A 25,167-nucleotide genomic window follows, 5' to 3' on the forward strand; every position below is an offset into this window, starting at 1 on the left:
ACACACGGACGGCTGCACAGAACAAGGATGAAGTTTTATAATTTCAGTATCCGCTGTAAATACAAAGGAGCGCCGAATATTCAAAGTTCACTTTAAAGAAATGACTAAAGCCCACTTTAGAACAATCGAAATCTATTGATAATTTTATGTGCCGCGTAATACAAGAAATATTTGCAAAATAAAAATATATTACAGTATGCATTTTACACGCGCGATATTTTTCAAATATCTTCAAAGTTATATTTTGGCGCGAAATTTGGAAACGCGAATCGTAGGTGATTTAAAGCGGATTTAACCTTACAAATGACAAGTTCAGCCTATCTTTGCTCTGAACTCTGACACGATGCTACAGTTATCCTGTAATGATGCCGATGTTCATAAATTCGTTCGTGCGAGAGATATCTGGTGAGTGACTTTGAACAAATCGAACAAATGTATATTGAAATTTACTCGAGTCGCTGAATACTTACCGTGTGTAATACTGGAGCTGCTGTGAACTTGGGCATGTTCCGTCCGTTCTCAGTGTGGATGCTCACGAGATTGTTCACACTGTACTGAGTGCTGTACTGCTGTTCGCTCTTCACGGGCTCCGGCTTAATAACTTTCGGCGAGATTGGCATAGTTATGAAAGCGCCGCCGGTAGGTTGGAACCCTGACACTCCTGTTGGATTGACAGGACTGTGATAAGGATACGTACTCGACAAAACTGATACAGTACCGCCTTTATCCATGGAAGTGTGGTGATACTTTGTTGTAGATTCTATACCTGTTGAGGGTATCCGTGCTATGTAAACATCAAGATTGACATTGTTAAAAAGCATTAACATAAGTGTCGCATTCGTTCATGCTTGAGAAAGTACCTTTTATCGGTTTAGGCCTGCAGGTTATCTCCTGTTTAACATTCATCACTTCCCTCTTTTGACTCACAGGCGAGAATTGCGATTGATTGAAGCATTTCTTCTCCGCGTCTTCATCTTGCACATCGTTATCACTGTCCGTCAATTTATCTTTACACTTCAAGTCGATTTCCGGTTGAGGATCCTCGCAAATAACCATCTGATCGTCGTCCGATCCATTCGCATCGTCGTCCGGCTTGACGTCGACCTCCGCGTTTTCAATTTGCAAAGGGATTTCCGAAGTCCGATGTTGCGCGTGTGATTGATTCATAATCTGTGTGTATGTATTGGATATATTCATCAGTAAATTCAAATAGACTACTTTTTTTTTTGGCAAATATCTAAAGTGAAAAAAGTTGGAAGAGAGTTTTATTCTATTTTATTCTATTAACAAAAGAAAGGTTATGAGAGAGTGAAAGTGGTAGTAGTTTCACTATTTCGTATTGTTCGATAATAAAGAGATTTTTTTTTACTTTCTTCTGTTAAAAGTTTTTTTGTCCTTACAGAATCGTATTGTTATTCCGTTTCTTACCTCAATATTAGCGGGAGGTTCGCTGTACGTAGTAGTAATCGGAGTAGGTACTTCGTCGACGGACGAGATCGTTAATGGATCAACTAATGGATCCTCCGAGGAAGAACACTGCAGAGGATCTGTTTCCTCTCCTGTGCTATTCAGTTTGGTCCTGCTTTCGCTTCCCTTGAAGCTCGTCGTTGACGACTTTCGACTTCTGTCCTTACTGCACCACTTCCAGTCCGGATGCGCCTTAAAATGCGCCTCCTTAACTTCCAAGGCAAGCTCGTGATACTTTTGTTTCTCCTCCGGCTTCAACGCGTACCACCATTCTCCCAATATCTTGGACACCGTACGATTATCTTGATTCGGATGACGTTGATGCACGACGGCGCGATGTCGTTTTGAAAAAATCATAAATGCATTCATGGGTCGCCGTATTCTGTCTTTAGCCTGCAAGAAAAGTACGTAACGTTATATGCGACAATGTATTATTGCACATTCTCTATTATTAATATTACTTCAGAGAAATTTAATTTAATCGTTATTAACATTTAAAATATATTTAAATTATATATTATTGTTAATAATAACTGTTGAGGCAATGTTAGAGTCGTCTGTTTTATCGATTTTTTAAAAATAGACTATACTTTTTTTGACTGTGTAGAATGAAAAATCCTTTTCTGTAATTAAAGTATATATGCTAATTTGCTAAAAAAAAAAGGAATTTTACGAAAAATAGAAGGTAAAACAGGAATCGATCTATTTTACCTTCTATTTTTCGTAAAATTCTTTTTTTTTGATTGCGTGGAATGAAAAATCCTTTCAAATCGACCGTCCACCCTGTATTAGCATATGTACTTTAATTACAGAAAAGGATTTTTCATTCTACACAGCCAAAAAAAAAGTAAAATCTATTTAAAAGAAATCGGTAAAACAAACGACTCCTGGAATTCCCTTAATAAATGTACATATAAACATCACAAGAAATGTCTATCATGAGAAATAGAATTCAAATCCCTCACTTGTGATAAAAAAAAATGACGAAAGATCAAATTGATTCTCGAGATTCGTCGAGAATCTATTGAACCATGTCGCGTCTCAAAACCGATTTCAACTGAGTTTCTCAACAGAAACACGACTATAAAAAAAAAGGGCCTAAAATGATAATCGGATGGTTCATCGAGCTTACTTTCAATGGAGTCTGCGGTTGCAAAGCGCTGAGCGATTGACTGCGTCTCTTATTAGCATTGGCTTCCACTTCCGCGGGTGGAGTTGGTTCTGCTCCAAAAACATCATCGTCCTCTTCCTCAGCGGGTGTTATGGGATCTGGACCAGCACCAGGTCCATCTTCAGCAGGAGTGCTCATACTTATTGGAATTGGAGGTGCGCTCAGAGGTGGGCTCAAAGCGGAAGGAGGAGGGCTCACCTCTGATTGTTCCAAAACTGTCGTCTGCCAGGAAAAAGCTGCAATGAAGTTAGTAGGTTAGTTGCGATGAATGGTGGTTAGTAATGATGCGGGAGTAGCAAGCGATATATATGTTAAAACAGATTTTACGTAGACGTATTTGCTGCTGTATCATTAAGAAATGGATTAGTGCCGATGAAATGGATTGAACTGTTAGTATATTTAATCAACAGCAATAAGTGTCGACGATAAGTGAGGAGAAGCCACTTATTTTGGTGATTATTTGAGGTTTATATCGTATGCAGCATTCATGTGTGGTCAATAGAGTGAATACAAGTGGTCGTAATTTAAGGATAAAATAGATATTGAGTTGTCCAGGAAGTTTGTACCAATTATCAAGTCAATAACTAGAACTAATGACTTGATTTATTCTGATAATTTAGGAAAATTTATAATTTGCTGAGATAAAATCTTCAAATAGTACAAAAAATGGCAAAATAAAACTATAATGTATAGTTAAAGGGATAAATCGATGTATAAGAACGTTCTGCATTTCGAAAAACCTGTACAAACTTCTCGGACAGTCCAATATTAAATGGACACCCTTCCCCAGCATTAAAGTTTAGCTATTCAAAGTAGATAATTATTTACACATGTTAAATGAGATGAAAAGTTAAAGGATGAAAATAAAGATTGTCAATTTACTTGTGTTTGTTGTAAAATTGGCAATGGTACATGAAAAAAATTGCTAAATTAAAGACATTTTATATTAGAGAGAGAGAGAGAGAGAAAGGGGTGAAAAGATGAGAGGAGAGGAGAAGATTTGAGAGAAAAATAAAATGTCTAGCTCATACAAAATTTAACAACTCTTTCTCTATTCAAATTTAAAGGAAAAATATACTTTTTTTTGACACAATAGCGTAATAAACATATGTAACCCACAAAAAAATGTATAAAAAATAATAAAATAAAAAGTATAAAATCGTAATGTTAAAAAGAAAATTAACCAAGTATCGTTACAATCGTTTATAATACTTAAATGTCCCTAAATATTACGTTATGTACCATTGACAAATTACAACCTATAGCAATTACACAGACGTAATACATTTCAGTTGCCAGTCAGAACTCAAACCTTTTTTCCAGTTGCGTACTGCATTGTTCAGTAATGTTGGGGGATGGGGCTGGTATGCAGGAGGAACTTCATGGCTGCCATCTGTGAAAGCCTTACCGTTTAGTCAAACTAGCTTGTATTATCAAATTGCAAAATAGTGAAATAAAGTTTAAAAAAAATCGAAATAATATAAAATTAATAAAATGTTATAAAACAAAACACGTTTCGGACGTTTTTCAAAAGTAAACACTTAACAAAAAATTGGTTCATATAAATAGGTCAGAAAAAAATGTAATAAACGATTTATCGAAAGTACTATATAGGGATAAAATAATATATAGGGATTGTTTTGTATATTACGGTGATGCATTTATAACATAAAACTTACAGAGGATACCGTTGTTCTTTGCATTCTCTTCCCTGGCGGGCTGCGCTTTTTGAATCTGCACCAAATGTCCGGGTTGAACAATTACATGCTGGAAGACACTTGTCGGAGCAGACTGATTGGACTCTGTGGTGGATGTCATTACAGCGCTCGTAGGCTGACTTCTCTGCGCGTCCATATGCACAGTCGTGTGCGTGCCCACTTTATTCACCTAATCACAAGCAGCAACACATCATCAACTTATCTATGCGATACAATTATAGCGGTACTATAGTTATTAGTGCTATCGCACCGACACATCTGTCTATAAATCTTTGAATAACTAATTTGCTGACTTGTACACATGTAGCGTCACGAATAAACTTGTGGGTGAAAAATAACTGAAGACAAAAATAGCTCTTTGAAGACAAAAGTATAAAACGTGTCAATATGTGAGATCTATTAAAGCCACAAAATGCGGTTGTCCCGCGCGATGTCAAGTGTGACGTATCTGTTGAGTTTAAAACTGTAAGTTATATTCTTAAAAGCTCTTCTGACATTCACAAAGATTATTCCAGCAAATAATATTGTAAAAATAAAATCGCAATAAATGTTTTATTATCACTCGATACAGATTTCTCCTCTCACTCTTACATTTCTCATTTCTCTGCTTTAATCGAAACAATTTTGAATTGAGAACCTCTAGAGAACGTTTATTTAAACTTGAAAAAAAATTCCCTCACCCACCTAATGTGATCGATCAAACTTTCAGATTAAAGCATTTTTATATACAATTTATTTATACGAGCAAGTAATACGTACAAGCTTCATAATATATATTGAAGAAAGCATTAAAGAGCCATTCAAGTTTCAAATGTGAAATTTGAACAGAAAGAAATAAAAAGCTAATCGTCCGATTGTCAAATAAAAACAAAATCTTCGACATTGTTTTCAACAGAAATTTCCTGGTAAAACTTTCCAATTTCTACAGATAGAAAAGAATTCCTTAAAAATTCCACATTTTTAAAACTTTTTCCAGATAATAAGACGTTTTTCTCTAATAATATTGAAAATTAAATTTTGTCATTGTTTAAGGAAAATTAAAAAATAACTAAGGTAATTTTTGTAATTAACAATAATTTTTTCCATAGAAGGAATCACTCTATCCAGTAGTGCTGTAATCGAACTAACTTCGCGATATCTCAAATATATAGTTCTGATATTGTCCAGAGAAAGTTCATTTATGATACCAATCTTTCAATGATCAAAGTGTTCAGGAGACTTGGAGTTCATTTCTATTCTAATTTGCACATAAACCACCCATGCAGCGCAAAACATTGCAGCAACGTTGCGGCAATATTGCCGCAACGTTGCTGCAATGTTCTTTGAAGAAAGGAATAAAAGCTGTCAACAGTCTCATTCATCTTGAATAAACGATGCAGCAACTTACAGGTTGCAAAACGGATAGCTTGTCGATGTGGACGGATGAAACCGCGGGTGATTGAGGTGGCTGCTGACACGGGACTTGATGCAACGTGGGCGTCGGCAATTGGCTGAGGTGATTTATCAGTCCCTGCCGATACTTGTCATCCTGATTGGTAATGTGCGTGCCCACCGGTGGCGGTACGTCCATGCTGTTTTTTATCACAAAGTACTTTTTTTCGTGCTGATGCATCACGTAGATCGGCTGGCCCTGAGACTGCGGTGGCGCGTAGTCCACCGGTTGCTCCAGCGGTTTGTGTATAAGCGCCAGGTTTTGCGGCACCGGGGCGGCGGACAGCGGCATCTGCGGCGACTGCGACGATTTCATCAGTTGCGGGCTCTGCTCGGGCATCTCGGTGTGATTGGCAAAGTCGTTGCTCGACGTTAGAGCGTGCTGCAAGATGATGCCCTGCTGTTGCTGGGCGATAGACGTAACGACCGAGGGGTGTCTCGTCGGCGGCGGGCTCTGCTCCGACCACGACAGAGTTAGATTCTGTCCGGGCTGCATGCTGCGGCCTACCGGGGAGATTCTTATCACGCTTGTCCCTATGCTGGCGGGCACAGGCGCCGTCGGAGCCGGTCGATTCGATCTAACCACTCGATTCGGCTCGGGTTTTATCACTTGCTGCGGATATTGGACCAAAAAGTTGGACTGCGTAGGAGAGTGCTTCCATTTTGCACCAGGCGAGATAAGCGGAGTTGCATGATGAGCGGGGCTCGAAATAGGCATGAATACATTGTTCTGATTGAGCCCCAACGGCGGCACCGGCGACTGGTTTATGCATGGAGATATAGAAGATTGGCCCGTCGGCGATGAAAAAGCTGGCGTAGCCGATCTGGAACTCCCTAAAGACACTGCGACAACAGAACGCGTTCAATTTGTAAAATGATCACTTGGACATAGACACATTTCACGGTATTATTGACAGACGGGTGTAATAAATCTCATCTTTCAAAATATTTTCTATCACAACAAAGCTCTAATTTCTTTTTGAAAGAAGGATTCTTACTGATAAATATATAAAAGATATACCAAGCATATTAGCAGCTTCAGTTTCGTCTTGATCGAATCTACCCGCTATTCTTCTGTCACCGTAATTCGGCGAAGTATCGGAATCTCTCGATGTTTCTTCGCCGTCCATCTTACTGCTGGGAACAAAAAAAAAGAAACCATATATATAGATAAACACATGCAGTAAAAAGAATTTCAAAAATTCGTATCAAAAACAATCCTGCGATAAATTTTGAAAATAAAGTTATATCATCTCGGCTCGAAGCGACATCAACAGCTCAAGTAATTTAAGAAGTTTCGTTGATGCTACAAAAACTCTAGTCATAACAGTTACGAATTCAGGAGTTCGCTTAATTAAGTCCAAGTTTCATAAAATCACCGGACGAAGTCTCCTTACTTTTCTAATATCGTGTGAATAAAAAAGCTGAAAATTTACCAAATAATAAAGAAACTTTTTTTTTATGTTTCTTAAAAATCGTATACTTTTGATTGGTTTTGAGGAGTGCTTTTTCTTACATCGCATGTATTAGTGCAATTATCATAGAAAGCTAATAAATCAACATTCGTACCCGGAAAATGTGTTCGTCGGACCTCTAAGACCAGATCCTTTTAAACTAAGGTGACGAGAACAATATCCTCTTCGCTGGCTTTCCTTGTTACATCCCTCCTTGCTACAGAGTCTACGCCACTGTTTCCCATTGAATTTCTTTCTGACTCCGCTTGGTGTAGCCACTACGTCACCCTTTTTATACCTATGTGGCGTTGCCGCCTGAGATCTTAGGAGAGAAAGGGTTAACACGTGCGTTAATTATTGAGAGTTTCACTTTACGCGTTAATCAATTCATCTTATACCAATATATTTAGCGGCATTAATACCTGGGTGTGGCTGCCTGAGAACGGGGCGTTATACTACGTTGTTCAACTAGGCTACTGGTGCTTCCTCGGCTCTGCATGCTGCTTCTTTTGCTGCTCCCTGACAATTTTGCATCTGTCAGTTGAATATATCTGCATTACTATACTATTGTTTTGATTAAAATGCTCTCGATAAGTGCTCGAAAATGCTCGATTTTAATAATAATTTACTAGGTAAGGTAAGATCTTGTGTTTATTGCAACTGCTACATTTCTTAACCCATCGAATTGGAATCACGTCTTTCACACGTTTTATGAATCAAAATCAAGCGCGTCTCAAACATGCGGTAAGCCAATCGTCGTCAGAAACGTTTCGCTCAATTATAAGATTTGTTATACTAATTTGCTCAATTGATGCAAATATAATGATTTATAGCGAGAAGAGTGAATATAAATGCTTTGAAAGATATCGTAACGTTGAGAATTATTGAGAATTACTGTAGATATTAAACAAAGATCGCCTATTTCGTGTATCTTATGTCTTCTCTATTAACACAATTCCGACATCGTTGAAAAAATATTAATATTATTGCAAAAAAGATCTCTTTTATTTTACTCCATGTAGTTCTCGAGAGACTTCAAGTGTAATATTTTTAAATATACGCGCGCGGTTTCTAGTCAAATGCCAATGCAGTGGGTTAATAATATCGCGGACAATGAAAATTTGATACTCCATCTGACCTGCATCCGAGGGAAATGTAATGTCCTCCCTGTCCAAGTCATCCTCGCTTTCCAAATCGTCATACGGCCGGCTACCGTTACTCAACGCCGTGGCGGAATGCGCAGGAGTGCCTAAAGTCATGAGAGGGCTGGTACCGGTCGTTCTATAATAGCTCGTATCGTTATGCGATGATATATGCGATGCATGATGAGAAGTGTGATGAATTTGCAAACTTGGCACTGCTGTCGGAGGTTCCGCGGTACTGCGATATCCGTGTTCTGGTAAAAAAAAAATAAAGAAAATATAAAAGACAAACGGGTACAGCTTTAGTCATCTCGGCGAATAAACAAGCTTGTAATTTATCGGGAGGGGGGGGGGAGAGAAAAACAAGACGAAATTGATTACCAATAGCCTCGACTTTCGCAGGATCGCATTCTTCCAGCCCCTCCTCCAACTCGTCGGCCCACGGAGGTTGCACCAGCCGCAAGTCCGCGCGTTTCACTACATAACTGTCACTCCGATCGTCCTCCCGCGGTATTTTCACAACAAAACGATAAGGTTTCGTTAATATCTTGCAGACCGTCCCCTTGACAAACACCTTCGTCACGTCCACGTGGCAGTTCGCGATTGGACACTTGATGCAAACCTTCGTATCCAAAGTCACCTGTCCCAGAGACGGGCTTGCATCACCTATTACGTCGTATCTTCTCGCGCCCAGAACGTCACTGTAACGCGTCAACTTTCTCTCGCCGTCGAACTCGATGAATATCACACCGTCAACAACGTTACGTATAACACCTGGATAATAATATGAATCCCTTAAAGCTAACACTCTGTGATCGCGCCACTCAGTGAGATCAATAGTAAGCCGTGGACGAGAGCGTAAAGGTTCCTCGCGAAGAGAATAATCCACCGCTGTGCTTTGAGGAGGTAACACCACTACCGAATGAGCCGAGGATACCTAAACATAGCATGAGGCAAGAGTTCATACACAATGCATCTAGTAATATTGTTATAGCGAAGCAAATAAAATATATCGTTTACACACAAATCTGTTCTCTATAAAATTTCATTTCTATTACATCTTTTTCAAAATATTAACGTATACCTGTACATTCATCGTGTTTTATATCGTTTTTATATCTCAAGTCGGAAACTTTTCAACTTTGCTATGCGTATATGAATCGTTATTATTCAAAGATTTAAGATTGCTCTAAACAATAAAAATGTCGATGAAAACCGTGTACATATTTGTATCCAACGTACTTGATAATCGGACTCTTGTTGCTGCGGTGACTGTCGGCTAGTGGTGGTAGTCGATAAGCTCGATTGCTGACCTAGAGCCGGCTGACCGCCGAGCGGTATAGTTGGCGCGCGTATATTAATCATGTTGTTGATATTGCTACTGACATTGCTGATCTTGTCTATCTCCTCGAGTTCGGAAGGATCGAATTTTCGTTTCTTTGGAAGCTTCTTAGCGGTGATGATGGGATCCGATAGATCTCGTTGCGGCGGTCCGGAAGGCGGGGGTGGTTGTTCCGGAATAGATTTCTCCTCAATCGAGGTGCCACCACCCCCGCCTGTCCCATATTGCCCGCCGCCGAGGCTGTCCCGCTTCTCGTGCATTTCAGGATGTGCAGTCAGCATTTTGGCCACCTCACGCTGCTCTGCGTATTTAAGCATATCGATGTTTATACATCATTAATCGTACAAATGTAAGCTTTTAAATGTAAAGATGAAAGAATTCAAATAACGATATTAAACACTACAGCAGATTGAAACCTCTTTCGTGCGAGAAGCAAAACTTTTAGAAAAAGAGATAAATGTCATGGAACAAGTAGGATAAAGGACACTTTAGATCATCCATTTCCCGCATTTCTGAGTTTTCCTTACAAGTGAAAAAAATTGAAATCTTTTATTTTTATTCATGGTCGGCACGTGTAACATTGATCAGACTACAATTTTGCGAATATTTGCACATTCTTGGCGCAAATACATTTCTAAATCTCGCGTTTTCACAAGTATTCCACAAGATTTCGAATCATCGTATCCGACTGAACAAATTCACGAATATTCGTGCTTTCTCTCAAGATTGAAGATTTATCTCCAAGTCTTGTTTCTTCAGAGGATTTATCTTTTTTTTTTTTTTACTTTACTTATTTCTTTAAGATCGCGAATAACAAAGAATCCGAAAGAGTCATAACCAAAACAGATAGATGTCTTCTACAGTATTTGATCGAATTACGCATTCTGTGTCATATTAGCGTCCCAAAGCGCGCGCGCACACACAATAAACTTGTGTAATATATACTTACAGTCTGTACAGTCGAGAGGAGGCTGCGTGCTGAAATGTGGCGAGCTGTAGCTGGGAGGGTGGTGACACCGGCTGGGTGCATACCTCAGCACCCGGCTGTCAGGGACAGGATGCGTCGAGTCTGGGCTCTCTCGTCTTTGTCTCTCTTGCGACGAGGCGGATGTCGTACTACCCTCTCCCAACTCCAATTCTTCTTCGCAGCCCCAACTGCCGAGCATCCTCCTCCGAAAATTCTCTTTCTAAGCAAATACTCGTCGTCTCCTCTTTAATTGTTTCGCGTCTCCACTGAATGTCCTGAAAAAGAAAGACACTGGCTTTAGCACTCGTCCGTCTACGCAGCCGAACTCTTTCTCTCTCTCTCTCTCTCTCTCTCTCTCTCTCTCTCTCTCTCTCTCTCTCTCTCTCTCTTTCTCTCTCCGTCGCGCCTTTCCCCCCACGGATGCTTCGTTTCTTTTTGGTTAACTGCGTACGAGAATATTCACTGCATGTGAATTCTTTTGTCGAGACAGATTGGTCGGTTCGTCGGTCGATGAATTTAAAAGGAAAGCTTTTTCGAGATAATTTTAAGTGCTACTCTAATGATCTTTTGAACTGCAAAGCAATAATATTTGTGGAGTAAAAATACAATTTTGTAAATGCAGCAAAATGTGAAAAAATAATTAATAGTTTTACTCTTTGGTGATTAAGTTTTTTAGAAGAGAATCGCTTGCACATTATTATTTGAACCAAAATTTGATTGGAAAACGCACAAAACACTGAAATTATATAAAATCAAAGCCCTAGCCAATTACAATCGAGTAATTTTCTTGAATTTTTGCTAATTCTGTCATCTCGAGAACGCTTGTGATTGGTCGATTTATTTACTGTCCAAGTTTTTTTCCATACTTATTACGATCGTGTCTATGTAAATAAATTTAAACAAATCTAAACGGATTTATGCTGTGTAGTATTCAAATACAATCTGAAGAAACTATATGTAGAAATGGAAAATGTATATAAAAGAAGAACGGCAATAGACCGAAAAATACAAAAACATAAAAAATTGGAAAAGATGATTAGCTAATTGTTCTTAAATTAAAACAAAAAAAAAAAAACAATATCACAAATAATTTCATTATAACATGAAGCCAGCTTTAAACGATTTATTATATAATTCGCGATAGATTTCAAGATAAAAACTTATTTTAATTTCATGTAATAGAAAACATTTGAATCGATGCATGTCACTGATACATTTTGAACAAGCGTATTTCAATTTTACAAATAGTTTTTGTATTATATGGAATATAAAATTATATAATGAAATTCTACCTCTCGAACTCTGTCGCAAATTATAATTAAAAAAAAGAAATTATGAGATAAAAAGAACCACGATGAGAAAAACAAAGAAGCGAAAGAAAACACCATACAAAATGAGATCGTCGATCAAAAATCATGCGTAATTGCTGTCAAGCGCGTCCATTTGCGATTAAGAATGAGTATTCGAGTCAATAACTATAGTTGAAGAAGTAACTGATTATTGATATGAGCCTGGTATTTTCAAAATCTCGCCCTTCTCATTTCGAAGATTAGTACTTTAATCACTTTCCATGCGTGCCCTATCTATGTCCTCTGTAAATTTCACAGATTATAAAATAAATAAAAAATTACCAATTCTCTCTTTTTATTTTGCATAAAAAATATACATGTAATCATTTCACTAAGAAATTTGTTTATGCCTTTCTATTGTATTATTTAAAATTTGTTTATCTTATTCAAAATGCATGTAAATTTCTAAGACTGTATATTTTGTTATATTCTAAAGAAAGTACATTATACACGATTGCGCTTGCAATAGACAAGATACGTTGTCCCAAACGATTGAATCAAATTAGTAACTATTATATTTTGTGTTATTTTGTCCATGACACAACGCTCATTCTCTTCCTCTGCCACTCTCCCCTCCTCCCTCCTTCTCTCTTCCCCTCTCTGTCTCTCGTACTCCGTTTGAGTAAAAGGGGAATGTGCATCAAGTTTGCAGCTCCCTGCTTCAAGCCTCTGACTCACGCTCGCCTAACTCGCCCGGTTGTATACCCAAGAGAAAATCTGCCATTGTATCATATCCGCTCGCTCGTTCCTATTATCTGCCCTCTCCCCCCACCACTCTTTAAGCGCCACTCTCGCTTTTTTCTCGATGTGTCCTTTCTTCACAGGAGCAGGATTTTCCCGCGCGCGCGTGCGTTACACGTGTGCAAGAATAGATGGTGCAGAGTATAACCAAACTTTTCGAAACTCGGTGAAAACGTCGAAATTAGATAGCGCGTTATTCGAACCCGTGAATGAGAAAGAGAAAAATCGACCTCAGGATGTTGATTGAAAACAGAATTTACATTCTACGTTGATATTGATAAAAATACATCTTGCACTTTTATGTTTTAAATCATATAACGTACTTGCGCAGTATTAATTTTAAGTTTTAGATTTTACAATATGTTAAATATATAATATATTAAAGATTTATCTTGAATTTTGTATTCCAAGTTATAAAGTATTTAAATTTACATAAATTTCATATTTTACATTTTGATATGATTGTTTCGTTAATTTGATATTTCCTATTTTATAGTGTAATGATCATTAATGTGCGCGCGCGCTCATCGTATAGGCAGTAATTATTGATGTATCATGTTTATATATATGAATCATATTTCATAATTGCTACCAATTTTATATCTCATAATGTACTTCATAATGTAACAAAAATACTTCATAATGTAGTAAAAAATTAATCTAAACCTTGCATATGTTATTAAAAAACACGCAATAGAGAATAATAAATGTAGTGTGCAATAACAATCGCTATAAAGTAGATAAAACAATCAATTATTTATTAAAATTTTTAATGCACCACAAAGAGTTTAGAGTTCCTTATTATATCTAGAAATAGTTCTGGCAAATTAGGTTCAAAAATTTATTCATTCAGAACTTAGGGATGCTAACTTCACAAAATGCAATCACAAAATCAGCAACAACATCTCAATTGTTGAAAATAATTAAATTTATCACTAGGATTTTTTATACGACTCTTAGCACTCTAGGTACTATCCAGAACTTCCATCATAATTGCTGAAATTTTCAAAAATTTTTTTCTATCTATTATGATATCCAAAATTGCCATCTAAAAATGAATACTACTTTTTTATTTACATTTCTAACAACTTTTGTTATAAGAATTTATGTTAGTCACAAAATTTTTTATCCCTTGAAAATCTTTAGTTTGATATATAAAAAATCACAATATTTTTACCAATTTTGATTTCAGCGATCTAAGTTTAGAAGACATCGTTGGAGTTTAGAGCTCGCAAGATGCTATCCGAAACTATGATTAAAATACCGAAGTTCAAATTTAAGGGATTAGAAAATTTTGGTCAAAAATCCAAGAATTCTGGGTGACACCTCAAATATTCTGTAAAAAAATCTTAATGACAAATTGAATTATTTTCAACGATTAAGATGTTGTTATTACTGATTTGGTGATTGCGTTTTGTAAATGTTTATTAAGTTAACACCCCCACCACAAAATATTGAAATGACACTAATACCAATATTTTATTTAACTGTTAATTTAAATCAAATTACCAATTGGTATTCTATTTATAATTTTAGTGCTCGAGTCATTTAAAAGAAATTTGCGATTGAAAGTAGGAATGCTAATTTGACGTAGTTTGCACCTTTCCGTTATGTAATGTGAAAGAATTAAAATACACTAATAATTCTCTATCTCGATTTTATAGGTTATTTTACTCTTGCAAGTCGTGACGTTCGACAAATCAAGAGTGGATTTTTCATAATAAAAGATGAGCACGAAAACGTTTTGAGACTAGAATTCTTTATCTCGATTTTATTGAGTACTTTATTCTTGTAAATTTAAATATCCTTGCATATTTTTGTTGGTTTATATCTTCTAAACTATAAGAAAAAGATCAATTTTGTTTATAGCTTCTAAAAGCATTTAAAAAGTATTAAATTATAATACAATTTTTTAATTTTTTATATTATTTAATGGGAGAGAGTGTTCTTTTCTCTAGCTTTACATTAACATCTCCACAATCGTAGATTTTTTTTAAATGGTTCGAGCACTAAAATTATAAATCGAGTGGGGATGCTAGTTTTACAGACAAGTTTTCTAAAATTAGCACTCCAAAGTTTCAAAGTTTAAATGGATTTTTAAATTTACTTTGCCATAACTATTTATAATACAATTTATATTATTTACTCTTTATTACTATTTTATACAATTTTAATAGAAATTCTAGAACTTTTTCGAATGCATTCGAAATTCTAATAAAAAATTAATTTTTTGTTAAGATGAAATGCCAACTTCGTAGACATATAGTCATTTAATCCACCAGCTATGTGACATAGTATCATTCTATATTTACGATGTCGTTTATACTAACTATTCGGATGCTAGGAATATACCTGAACCATAGAGACGATGACTAATCCAGTACGACTCGTCATCGCGCAGGTGCTACTCAATAGAATAACGCCTTATATCCCTGGGGCTATTCTGCTGCCACCAAGGATCTGACTGCCTTTTATTGAAACAGAGCATAGACACGGCGCTAACAGAAAGAGAAACACCAACTACATTTTTGTACATTCCACCCGCGATTCCATTGTTCGCTTCAAAATGGACTCCTGAGAAGCTTAACGGATCTTAATTTACAATAGCTATATCTGCAGTCCCGACTCTCTCGCTTTATTTTGCAAAATCGCAGACCGAAATGGACATTGTGTGAGCAAATTTATCGGCGGTCAAAAAGACAGTTTTATTTTTTTTCATATATAACAACGGAATATAAAACCGACTGAAAGGAATAGTCCTCGAGTTCTCAGCAGGGCATAGTTCTCAGCAGGGCATAGTTCATATACCTGCTGGTGCCAATGCTGCCGATCGTACTAGTTCTTGACAGGTAGAAAAGCAAATTTTGCGACCATAACATGCGTTTTAGGCGTTTGAGTTTTGTCGTTACGTTGCTTGGATGGAATTTATACCTAAATCTCAAATTTGATACAACACTTAACACATTTAACATTTAACACTTAACATTTAACACTTTTCCACTAGCGAAAAGAGATACGGCCAAGCGCCCATAGATCGATTTCGTACCTTCGGTATTTCGTTAAATGATACATAGAATTGAAGCTTACGATAAGTGAAATAAGAATCTGAAGTCTTGGTATTATCCTCTCAACCATTTGGAAGAAAAATAACGCAAAAGATTGCAATTTCAATAGATGGACAAAAACTAGCGCGTGGTCTGAACTTTGTGCGTTACCTGTTCGACTGGCGCACTCGACTCAAGTTTACTCAAACAACTTGTGTCATCCCTCTACACTTTTTGCTTTTATTTAACATTTATAATTTAAATAAAATATATAGAAATAGCTATTTTTTAAATCTTAGCCATGGCCATTGGCCATTGATTGAGATTGCAACTTTTTGGACCGTTTTTCTCCCAAACGGTTGAGAGAATAATACCAAGACTTCAGATTCTTATTTTACTTATCCTAAGCTCCAATTCTATGTATCACTTATTGGAATATTCAAAGTACGAAAATTTCAATGGGAAAAAAGTGACACTTCCCAGACAGCACAGCATGTCTAAAAAACGTCCAGAGGATAACCCGAATTTTTGGGATGACAAAACGTCCTCTAGTATCCTTTGAATGTATTTTAAACATGTGTGCTGTCTGGGTTGGCCTCTTTGATTAGAAACAAATTCTTAATTTTCAGTAATTTTTAAAAATCAAAAAATACAGGGACTTTTTTGAATTAATTTAAGTTTAATTCCTTAAGCATCCCTTTACATATTAACTTACCCTAATATTACGATATTTTAACTCTCTATAACTCAATTTTTTTACGAAGGTGTGGTACACCAATAAGATGCTACGCTAAGTTGTGGCGGAAAATGGAAATAAGACTTAAAAAATACAGATATATGAGTATGTGACTTCAAAGTTACATGGCATTATAGAGGGTTAATCTGGCACTACCAACATTAGAATTATAATTGTATACAATCAAGTACAAATCCATAGAATAATGAATCCACATGCAAAATCATTGTTAATTTGGTGCTCTAGTCTAGAACTCATTGCTTTTACACATTGGTTGTTTTCCAGCAAAGGACACAAGTTGACACAAATCGACACAAGTATCACTCTGTCTTTGTTCGATATTCAATGAGCAACAGAGAGAATAATACTTTTGTATCGCTTGTGTCTCTTGGTGGAAAACTACCATTATCAAGTAAAAATGTTGACCTGCCCCATTTATAGAGATACCGAATTAACTGAGATTAATTATTCGAAAAATTCGACACATTCTATAAAATTATACAAATTGTAATTGATTATTAATCTGTCGCCTCATTAAAAACTTATCGCGGTATGTAGAATTGATCGAGAGTTCTTGAAGTTTCACAACTTTTCCTTACAAAAAATATATAAGAAGTTATTAATATTAGCAATAAAAAATAAACGAGATAAAATATTTGCAAGAGTAAAGTGTATTATCCGTTATATTGTTGAAGCATATTCTTCTACGTCAACATCAAAGCTTTTTTTTTACAAAGCAAGAATAAAGAGTTTCTTAAATTTATCACAATATCTTGAAAGCAATAATCAATGCATTAGGCAATATTAGATGAACCATTACTACTGCATACACCTTTCTATATATAATTAAATAAATTACAGTTAATTTAAAAATTAATTAAGTCGTCGCGAAAAAGTAGGTTGTCTCAATAAAAATACACTGATTTGAAATGACGAAATTTCTTCTCTATATCCTTTCAACGCCTTGTCTACTGACGTCATATTCTTATTTTCGTAACAGGCGCATTTAATGTAATATGCGATTTTATACCTGAAAGTTTCGTATCACAAAACCGAATAAATATAAATTGACCAATGACATAATTTTCTGACTTCAATGTGTAGTCTTTTAAAAGTCTTTTGACTTGTAACCACACCAATCTATTCTATGCATTTATTTATATTTTTAAAAATAAATAATGCAAAAACAATACAGAATTAAACAATACGTTTAGCGATAAACACACATGCAAAGAGCAAAATATAAAACGCGTGTACAATTCCACAAATTAAAGCGCAACTTGGCGCGATGCACTATATACATATAATGTCCGTGTACCGCGCACGACATATGTTCTTCCGAAAGCCAGCATAAGTTCTCGCCCAACCATCATACGCGAACAACTCTCGCGCGTACATAAATACAGTGCGACTTCCGGCATGTACCATAGATAATGGTATCGCTGGAATGCACGCCTCGTTAAAAACTGCAGATACTATCCTAGTGACAGTGTCGTTTCGCATTCAATTACCGACAAGATTTTATGTCACTTTATCCTGTGCATACAGTACAATTGTATAATAATCATGTTAATAACTGAACAGTTTATAATGCACAGATAATTGGCCACTTTAACTTTTTAACTTTAGATTGAATAAGCAAATTATTCAATTCTAAAAATTAATTTAATATTCGACGATCAGTGTAGCCAAATTTTACCCGACTTTTTGCGCGACGGTTCGATGGCAGGAACAGAAAAAGGCAGACACTAGTATGAGCTTCGTCTACCTGGCATTAGTGCCAAGTTATATCATATAGAAACATACACTTTACTTTTTTACTGATTTTTCAAAATGATTGAACGGGTACGATATAACACTCCTTTTTATTAGACTAAAGCATTTCAGGCATTTGTGTTTGTCGCGTCGCGCATGTGCGAAACCGGACAAAATCTGGCTGCACTTGTCGACAATTGGCGCAAACAAATAATATAAGAATATTTTTTAATAAATACAACATTGGATTTCTTCTTAGATTTTCAAACTGAATTTTTGAAAAGCGAAATATCCAGTAAAGAATTATCAAAGATTTGTTGGAAGTAGATGGATCGAGCAAACTAGAGATATATCGAAGATGAAATATTCGCAAAGATAAAATTAATTAAATTTCTCAAACAGTGAAGCTTTGTGTCACTATTAACGTTTATCTGTTTTTCGATACATTGTACGCTTCCTTCACAAGAAAAGAGGATATTTTAATGGAGTATCAGGGCAAGGAAAAGTGACGTGTTAGACGCATTAAATGACATTTATAGCGATTTGAAAGAAGCATCGATGAATTTCCAGACTCATTACGGCGTGACATTGCCCTTTAACGTTCCATCATCGCACATGTACGCGGTGCATACTGTTGTATGTATGTGTGTGCGCGTGTATATGCATGAGTGATGTCTCTACACGACATCATATAATCTTTCTGATTACTCAGAGTAGGAAAATTTTAGTATAGCAAATATAACAAATACTAACAATTGTGATTAAAAATTACTATATATTTTTATGTTTTATGATTCTTTCAGTGTAGTAATTCTTATTTTTAAGTCTCAGTAAATATTATAAAGCCTTTTAAATCCTATGGCATAAATAAATATTATTACGCAATTAATGCGTAATAAATAAAATAAATAAAATAAAATAAAATACAGAAAAAGATAAATCTTTGACAATGTATCGATTCAGAATTTGAATAAATAGTCTACGAATAGTTATAATTTAGGTTCTTACAGTCTTTTATTGTAAATAAATTTGTCATTTGATTAGTTTCAGAAACTGCTAATATCTTGGATTAGAAAAAACAATAAAATTCTATGATTGTATGATTCAAATTATTCCCCCCTAAATTATTTAATATGATTGACATTAATGTTAACAATCTTTTTAAATGGGACAGAATACGAATATTGTAATATCAAAGTTTAATTTATAATACATCTGCTTTCAATCAATCGAACTATACTCTTATTTGTAAAAAAAAAAATAATCTTTTTATCACATCCAATCATTGTACACGAGAGATTAACACCGATAGTTCATATAACGGAAATTTCTCAAGCAATTAAACTTTGATCATATTATTACAAATCGCACGTGCAGTCATTCATCATTCGGTCTTCCGCAGCACCGAGTAGCTGAGAATGAAAGTGACCGTCTCCCGATAATAATAATCATTATTCTGAAAGAAAGTGTACAATCTTTGACTACGTGTAAAGTAGCCGCGAGTTATTTACTCCGTTTGTCTTATTCGCGCGTACGCACGCACGCACGCATCACATTCGGTTAGATGTAACGCAGCTAGGCTTTTGAGGGCCATTTGCAGCACACGAATCATAATCTAGTTATAAGCGAGTATCTTCCATAAACAGATTGACTGATGCCCAGCAATAATGACATACTCGTATTGCCGTGACGTCATATTGTCGCGAGCGCGCACGCGCGATTGAAAGGGGAAAAGAGAGGGAGGGAGAAAGAGCGAGAGAAAGAGAACGCACGAAATGTGTGCATACGGATGACAAGATGGTTGGAAAGAGGAAGGGTCGCGCTTTATACCAATATCGCATCGGGCGAAACGTACGCCAACTACTTGAAACAAGATATATCTTAACACTTTTTACTTGTCATTACCTTACAATATTGAATTACATTTCAGATATCAAAAATTAAAAAATAATTCTAACGCTAAATATTTTTTAGTATTTTCGAGAAAATTGTAATAATAAGAAGACAAATATTCGGTCAAAAGTTTAATACATTTAGACATAGTTAAAACAAGCTTAGTTCCTTATATTTTTCTATATGCATATAAAAACATATCTCTGTAATAAGATTTGTGTTTTGTAGTTATTTCAACAATCAATTGTTGTTAAAGCTGCGACCAAATTAAAAAAGAGACGGAAAAACTGTTACACGATCGTTCTTGAGAAAAAATAAAAGAGCTATTCTAATCTTTGCGCGATAAACCTCGATTTATCGTGTTGCATAAATGAGCGTGTGCATACGTACGGCAAAGAAGCATACGGGGGGGAAAAATCGTGTGAAACCGATTTCAAAAGAGCGAAAACATATACACTGAATGCACAATTTAGTGGCCGGGATAATAACATGCTATGAAGAAATAAAGTTCACATGTTTGCACAATCGCGCATGCACCGAACAGTAACGCTCGCATCATTCGGAGCGTAGCTATATAACTTCTGAAAAAAGTTTCTCTACTAACTAAGAATACAAAAAGTGCTTGAAAGATGAAAAACATTGCAAATAAATGCATAATAATACGTATTAAATGATGATAAGTCACTGTGATTTTGATGTCAATTTTGCGCCACAATAAATAGAAAGTTTTTTTTATATCATTACTAAATAAAATAAATATCAGTTACGTAATAAGAAATCGCGAATTTAAACCAAACTTTCAAAGACGATTACATTCTTCCTCTTGTTCTTTCCAATTCTTTTTAGATATATATCGCAAGATATCTATAAGCATGTTATAAAACTTCTACTTGGCATTATTACCTTAATTTAAAATGATTGATTAACTCGATTTGTTGTCCCATTCGATTTGTGAATTGACCTTCGCGCTTTTACACACTGTCGTTTAATGAACTCCACGCGACGTGCGCAAATGTTAGTTAGTGCATTAGCTGCTAATATTGAAACAACATTGATCCAATGTCGATCAATGTTGCTGACCAATACCACTCGTTAATATGGATGCACATTAGCCATGTCATATGGAGCCGACTTTGTCGACGACGCGAATTTATGAGTGACATATTAAAATCCACGTGTCACAACGCATATGTGTGATAATTCTGTAACGGTCGTAGTATCACACAAAACATCGTAACCAATGAGTGAGTGCATGTAGCACGTTATACGCACACGTGCACGTGAATTACAAAAAAAAGAATAAAAAAAGGAGAGAGGGAGAGAGGATAGAAAAGAAGAGAGGAGGAAAAGGGAGATAGATATTTATCTATGTACGCCTGTTCCGTAACAATATACCGCTATCACTACATGCGCAAATATTAATCGCGAAATATAATTTCTTTTTTTCTTTTATTTTAAGTGCAGTTTTCTCTTATGATGAAATAGTACTTGCGCAAATGCATTACAATTGAAAAATTAAAATATGCGCATTCTTTTCAAATTCTTAAATCGATAAAAAATATTTAATCGCAAAAGAATTAATATATCTTATTTCAAGTGTGATTTTTACTTGTAAAAGAGATGTGGAGTAGTTTTGTTGCAACGAAATTGCAGTTCAATAATCAGAATAATTTTAAGAGCTTTTATTCTTGAAATTTATGCGCTACATCTCCTCCTCCTCCTCCTCCTCCTCCTCCTCCTCCTCCTCCTCCTCCTCCTCCTCCTCCTCCTCCTCCTCCTCCTCCTCCTCCTCCCCCCTCCCCCTCCCCTCTCCTCCTCCTCTCTCTCTCTCTCCCCAGGAATATGACGTATTTTTACTTCTTTAATATTTTTCACGAGTTAGAAGTAGTTTGGAAATTAAAAGAGCAAACTCGAAAATAGAAACTATGTTAGTTTAAAGCTTATCATAAATAGTTCATAAATAGCTTTCAATTCTATCGCTAAGATTGATACTTTTACTTTTAAGAGATTAGGGGGGCTGAGTCAACGTTGAAAAATACTAAGTTCCTGTCCAATGCACAAAATTTGTAATATACAGAATGTGAAAGTTCATAAATAGTTCATTTTTCTGCACTACTTTTTTTATTTCTGCAAGGTGATTATTTCAAATATATACATTCATTTAACAGAAAAATTAAAGAATCACTAAATTTCTGTAGAAAAATTGTCGACCTTTCAACTGTTATAACTATGCAAAAAATATCATATACAATTTTTCTGAAGTTATAATATTTTGAAGAACAAAGTCTCTACTTTCATTTTCATAAGTCTATTTTCCTCAAAGATACTTTTGCACTAGAAAACAAGATAAAAAATTTAAAAAAATTTAAACCTAAAAAATTTAGCAAATTTTAATGACTTTATAGAGTTGCGAAAATTTTTTCGCGATTCAAATTTGCATAAATTTGAAGATTAAAGCCTACCCTTTAAAACAGCTTATTAAAAATTGATTATATATTGAGTTTAGATTTAGTATTAATAATTTTCTTTATAATTAAATAAAAAAAAATTTTTAATATTTTTTGCCGAAGTATATTATTGATATTATATTCATTCTATCAATTTGAATAAAAATAAATCCTAAATACTTATTCAGACGTGTTCTGTGAACATGTCTTTGTAAGAATATACATTATATTTCACTCATTTTTTAATCTTAATTTTTAATAAATACAATATCTATTATAAAAGCTTTATTTTAATTGTGTTTGTAAACTACTAGTGAAAGAAATATTAGATAAACATGAGGTATTTCTAAAATATAATATTTTGCAGAAATAAATAAAGTATACAAATAAAATAAAGTATCGTAAACTACAAATCGATACTGTTTACACATTTTTAAGGAGAAAAAACCTGGATGAAATAAATATTTCTTAATTGGCAAAAATTTTGATATAATTCTAAACATATTTAAAACCATCTCTCAATTGTATTTGGTTCATATATACTGATTACATTATTACTCACTTTACAAATGTTACAACTATAACAATTTCGATTGTGATAAAACAAAAACATGTAATGCCTATGTAACCGATTTTGAGCAATACTAATAAAGTGACTACTAGTGTAATATATTGTCAATAAACGTGTTACGAGTCATAAATCTTGGACAAATCTTAGATTTTGCTGATTATTAATCTCGCCACTTGTGCAAGTATGTTAATAATTATTTCATCTAATCGAATAATTTAATCGCAGATATTCAGGATCTCTAGTCCGGAAGGAATAACACTCGGTACATTTACCAGTTGCTGATAATGACGCACAGCGATAACGATTATCGTATACGTAACATTCATAAACCGCGGCCCGCTTCACATAGAAACCAGAAGGGGAAAAGCGCTCTATCCCCTCTACTTTCATTGGATCCACAGTATAAAGACTTTTGTAATTCAACATAACTAATGTATCAAAGTATGTTTATATGTGTGAAGAAGATATTATAGATGTCCAGCATGTCGTGCGTACGATAACACAAAATGTACAATCAGGAGCATTGAAAACTCACTTCACTTGGGTACCCTCATCATCTTACAAAAGTATTTACTATGCTCCTTATTTTTCCATTTTTTCTTGGATGTTAAATGGAGACTGGCGTCCATTGGATTCCCTCCCTCTCCATCTATTAATCTATTAATCTCCATCTAGCATCCAAGAAAAAATGGAAAACTAAAGAATGTAGTAAATGCTTTTGGAAAGTATTGGGGATATCCGAGTAAATAGCTTTCAATGCTCCTGATTGTACATAAATGTGCATTCAGAAAAATCATTAAAAAAGCATCTTATCGTACGCAAAAAAAAGTCGCTCACTTTTCGGCGGATCATCATCGAATCATCGAGCCGCCTATCATTACTTTTTACGCTTGCTTTTGTCTTCGTTCAAAATTGATTGCGCAACATTATCCTATCTTCTAAGAGTTTCTAAAAATCCATGTAAAGTCGATATTCGCATTCATTTTTGCCTCTTTTCTGTTAATTGGTTATTTCGATGCGCGTTGTGTGTTACTTCATGCTATCAAGCGGTTATCATTGCGAAAATTGCATACTTCGACAGTTCATATTTGAAGAAAGTTAGTGCAGGTATTTTTTTATTACTTTTATGTTTTATAGAAAATATTAAAAGTATCTTCTTAGATAGAATTATATGTAATATACATATATTTCTTTGCAATTAAAAGAATAAATAATGCGCGTGTAACGCTTGTTTATGTCTTGTTACATAAACTTGACAACGCACGGAGAGAGTGTTCTAACATAGACATAATGTAACAATATTATGTTAAGATTATGCTATCAAAAAACGATGCACGCTTCTTACGCGATATTTTGTGTTTGAACATGTAAAAAGTCTAAAAATCTAAAATATAAAAAAATTCCTCGGTTTCTTGTATTAGCAACAAGCGTTATATTTTATATTTTTTTTATCTCATTAATTTATTCTACTAATTAAGATACATCCGATATCAAATAATTATCTAAATTGACAAAATATACAATGATTTTGTACAATCCATTTTTAATATTTTATTATTTCAGCTTTTGATTGTGTAAATTAAATTATACATGTATATATATTTTCCTGTTATACACACACCGTGTATATTGGTTTAGAACGTCTTCCGACATTATCCGATGCCTAAGTTCTATCTTCTTTGGTTCAGCCAATCTCTCGCCTGCAGTTCCCTCGCACTCATTGCCCACTTCACTCCTTGTGCTCTTGTGTTGTCTTGAATCTTCTCTCTCTTCGGATTGAGGGTTGTCACTCTAGGATTTGTTTTAAGAGTCTGTTATCTTGCATCCGTTGAACATGTCCATACCATATTAATTGTTTCCGACTAATGCCATCTTTTATTCTATCCTCTACTCCCACTTGTTTGACGGTCTCGTTTCTCACTCTGTCCCTTCTAGAGAT

General features: G+C 35.1%; 1 protein-coding gene across 9 annotated transcripts in view; it reads right to left on the minus strand.

Moving 5' to 3' along the window:
- The window catches only part of cic (Putative transcription factor capicua), a 66,507-nt gene that overhangs the window by 7,755 nt on the left and 33,585 nt on the right, over positions 1-25,167 (minus strand). For 5 of the 9 annotated variants that reach the window (XM_067353647.1, XM_067353645.1, XM_012360252.2 and 2 more), the window contains exons 2-15: positions 10,675-10,967; positions 9,626-10,026; positions 8,765-9,320; positions 8,380-8,637; positions 7,664-7,775; positions 7,357-7,563; positions 6,809-6,924; positions 5,744-6,630; positions 4,318-4,525; positions 3,951-4,031; positions 2,600-2,874; positions 1,429-1,860; positions 861-1,170; positions 471-784 (exon numbers count right to left, since the gene is read on the minus strand). In XM_067353647.1, coding sequence (XP_067209748.1) covers positions 471-784; positions 861-1,170; positions 1,429-1,860; positions 2,600-2,874; positions 3,951-4,031; positions 4,318-4,525; positions 5,744-6,630; positions 6,809-6,924; positions 7,357-7,563; positions 7,664-7,775; positions 8,380-8,637; positions 8,765-9,320; positions 9,626-10,006 — 4,137 coding nt within the window. In that variant the 5' untranslated portion in view covers positions 10,007-10,026; positions 10,675-10,967. The remainder of the gene's footprint in view (positions 1-470; positions 785-860; positions 1,171-1,428; positions 1,861-2,599; positions 2,875-3,950; positions 4,032-4,317; positions 4,526-5,743; positions 6,631-6,808; positions 6,925-7,356; positions 7,564-7,663; positions 7,776-8,379; positions 8,638-8,764; positions 9,321-9,625; positions 10,027-10,674; positions 10,968-25,167) is intronic. The other 4 variants (XM_012360258.2, XM_067353646.1, XM_012360256.2 and 1 more) reach the window with 4 other exon arrangements.

This window comes from Linepithema humile, chromosome 4 (assembly GCF_040581485.1).
Source record: "Linepithema humile isolate Giens D197 chromosome 4, Lhum_UNIL_v1.0, whole genome shotgun sequence".
NCBI classification, from domain to species: domain Eukaryota; kingdom Metazoa; phylum Arthropoda; class Insecta; order Hymenoptera; family Formicidae; genus Linepithema; species Linepithema humile.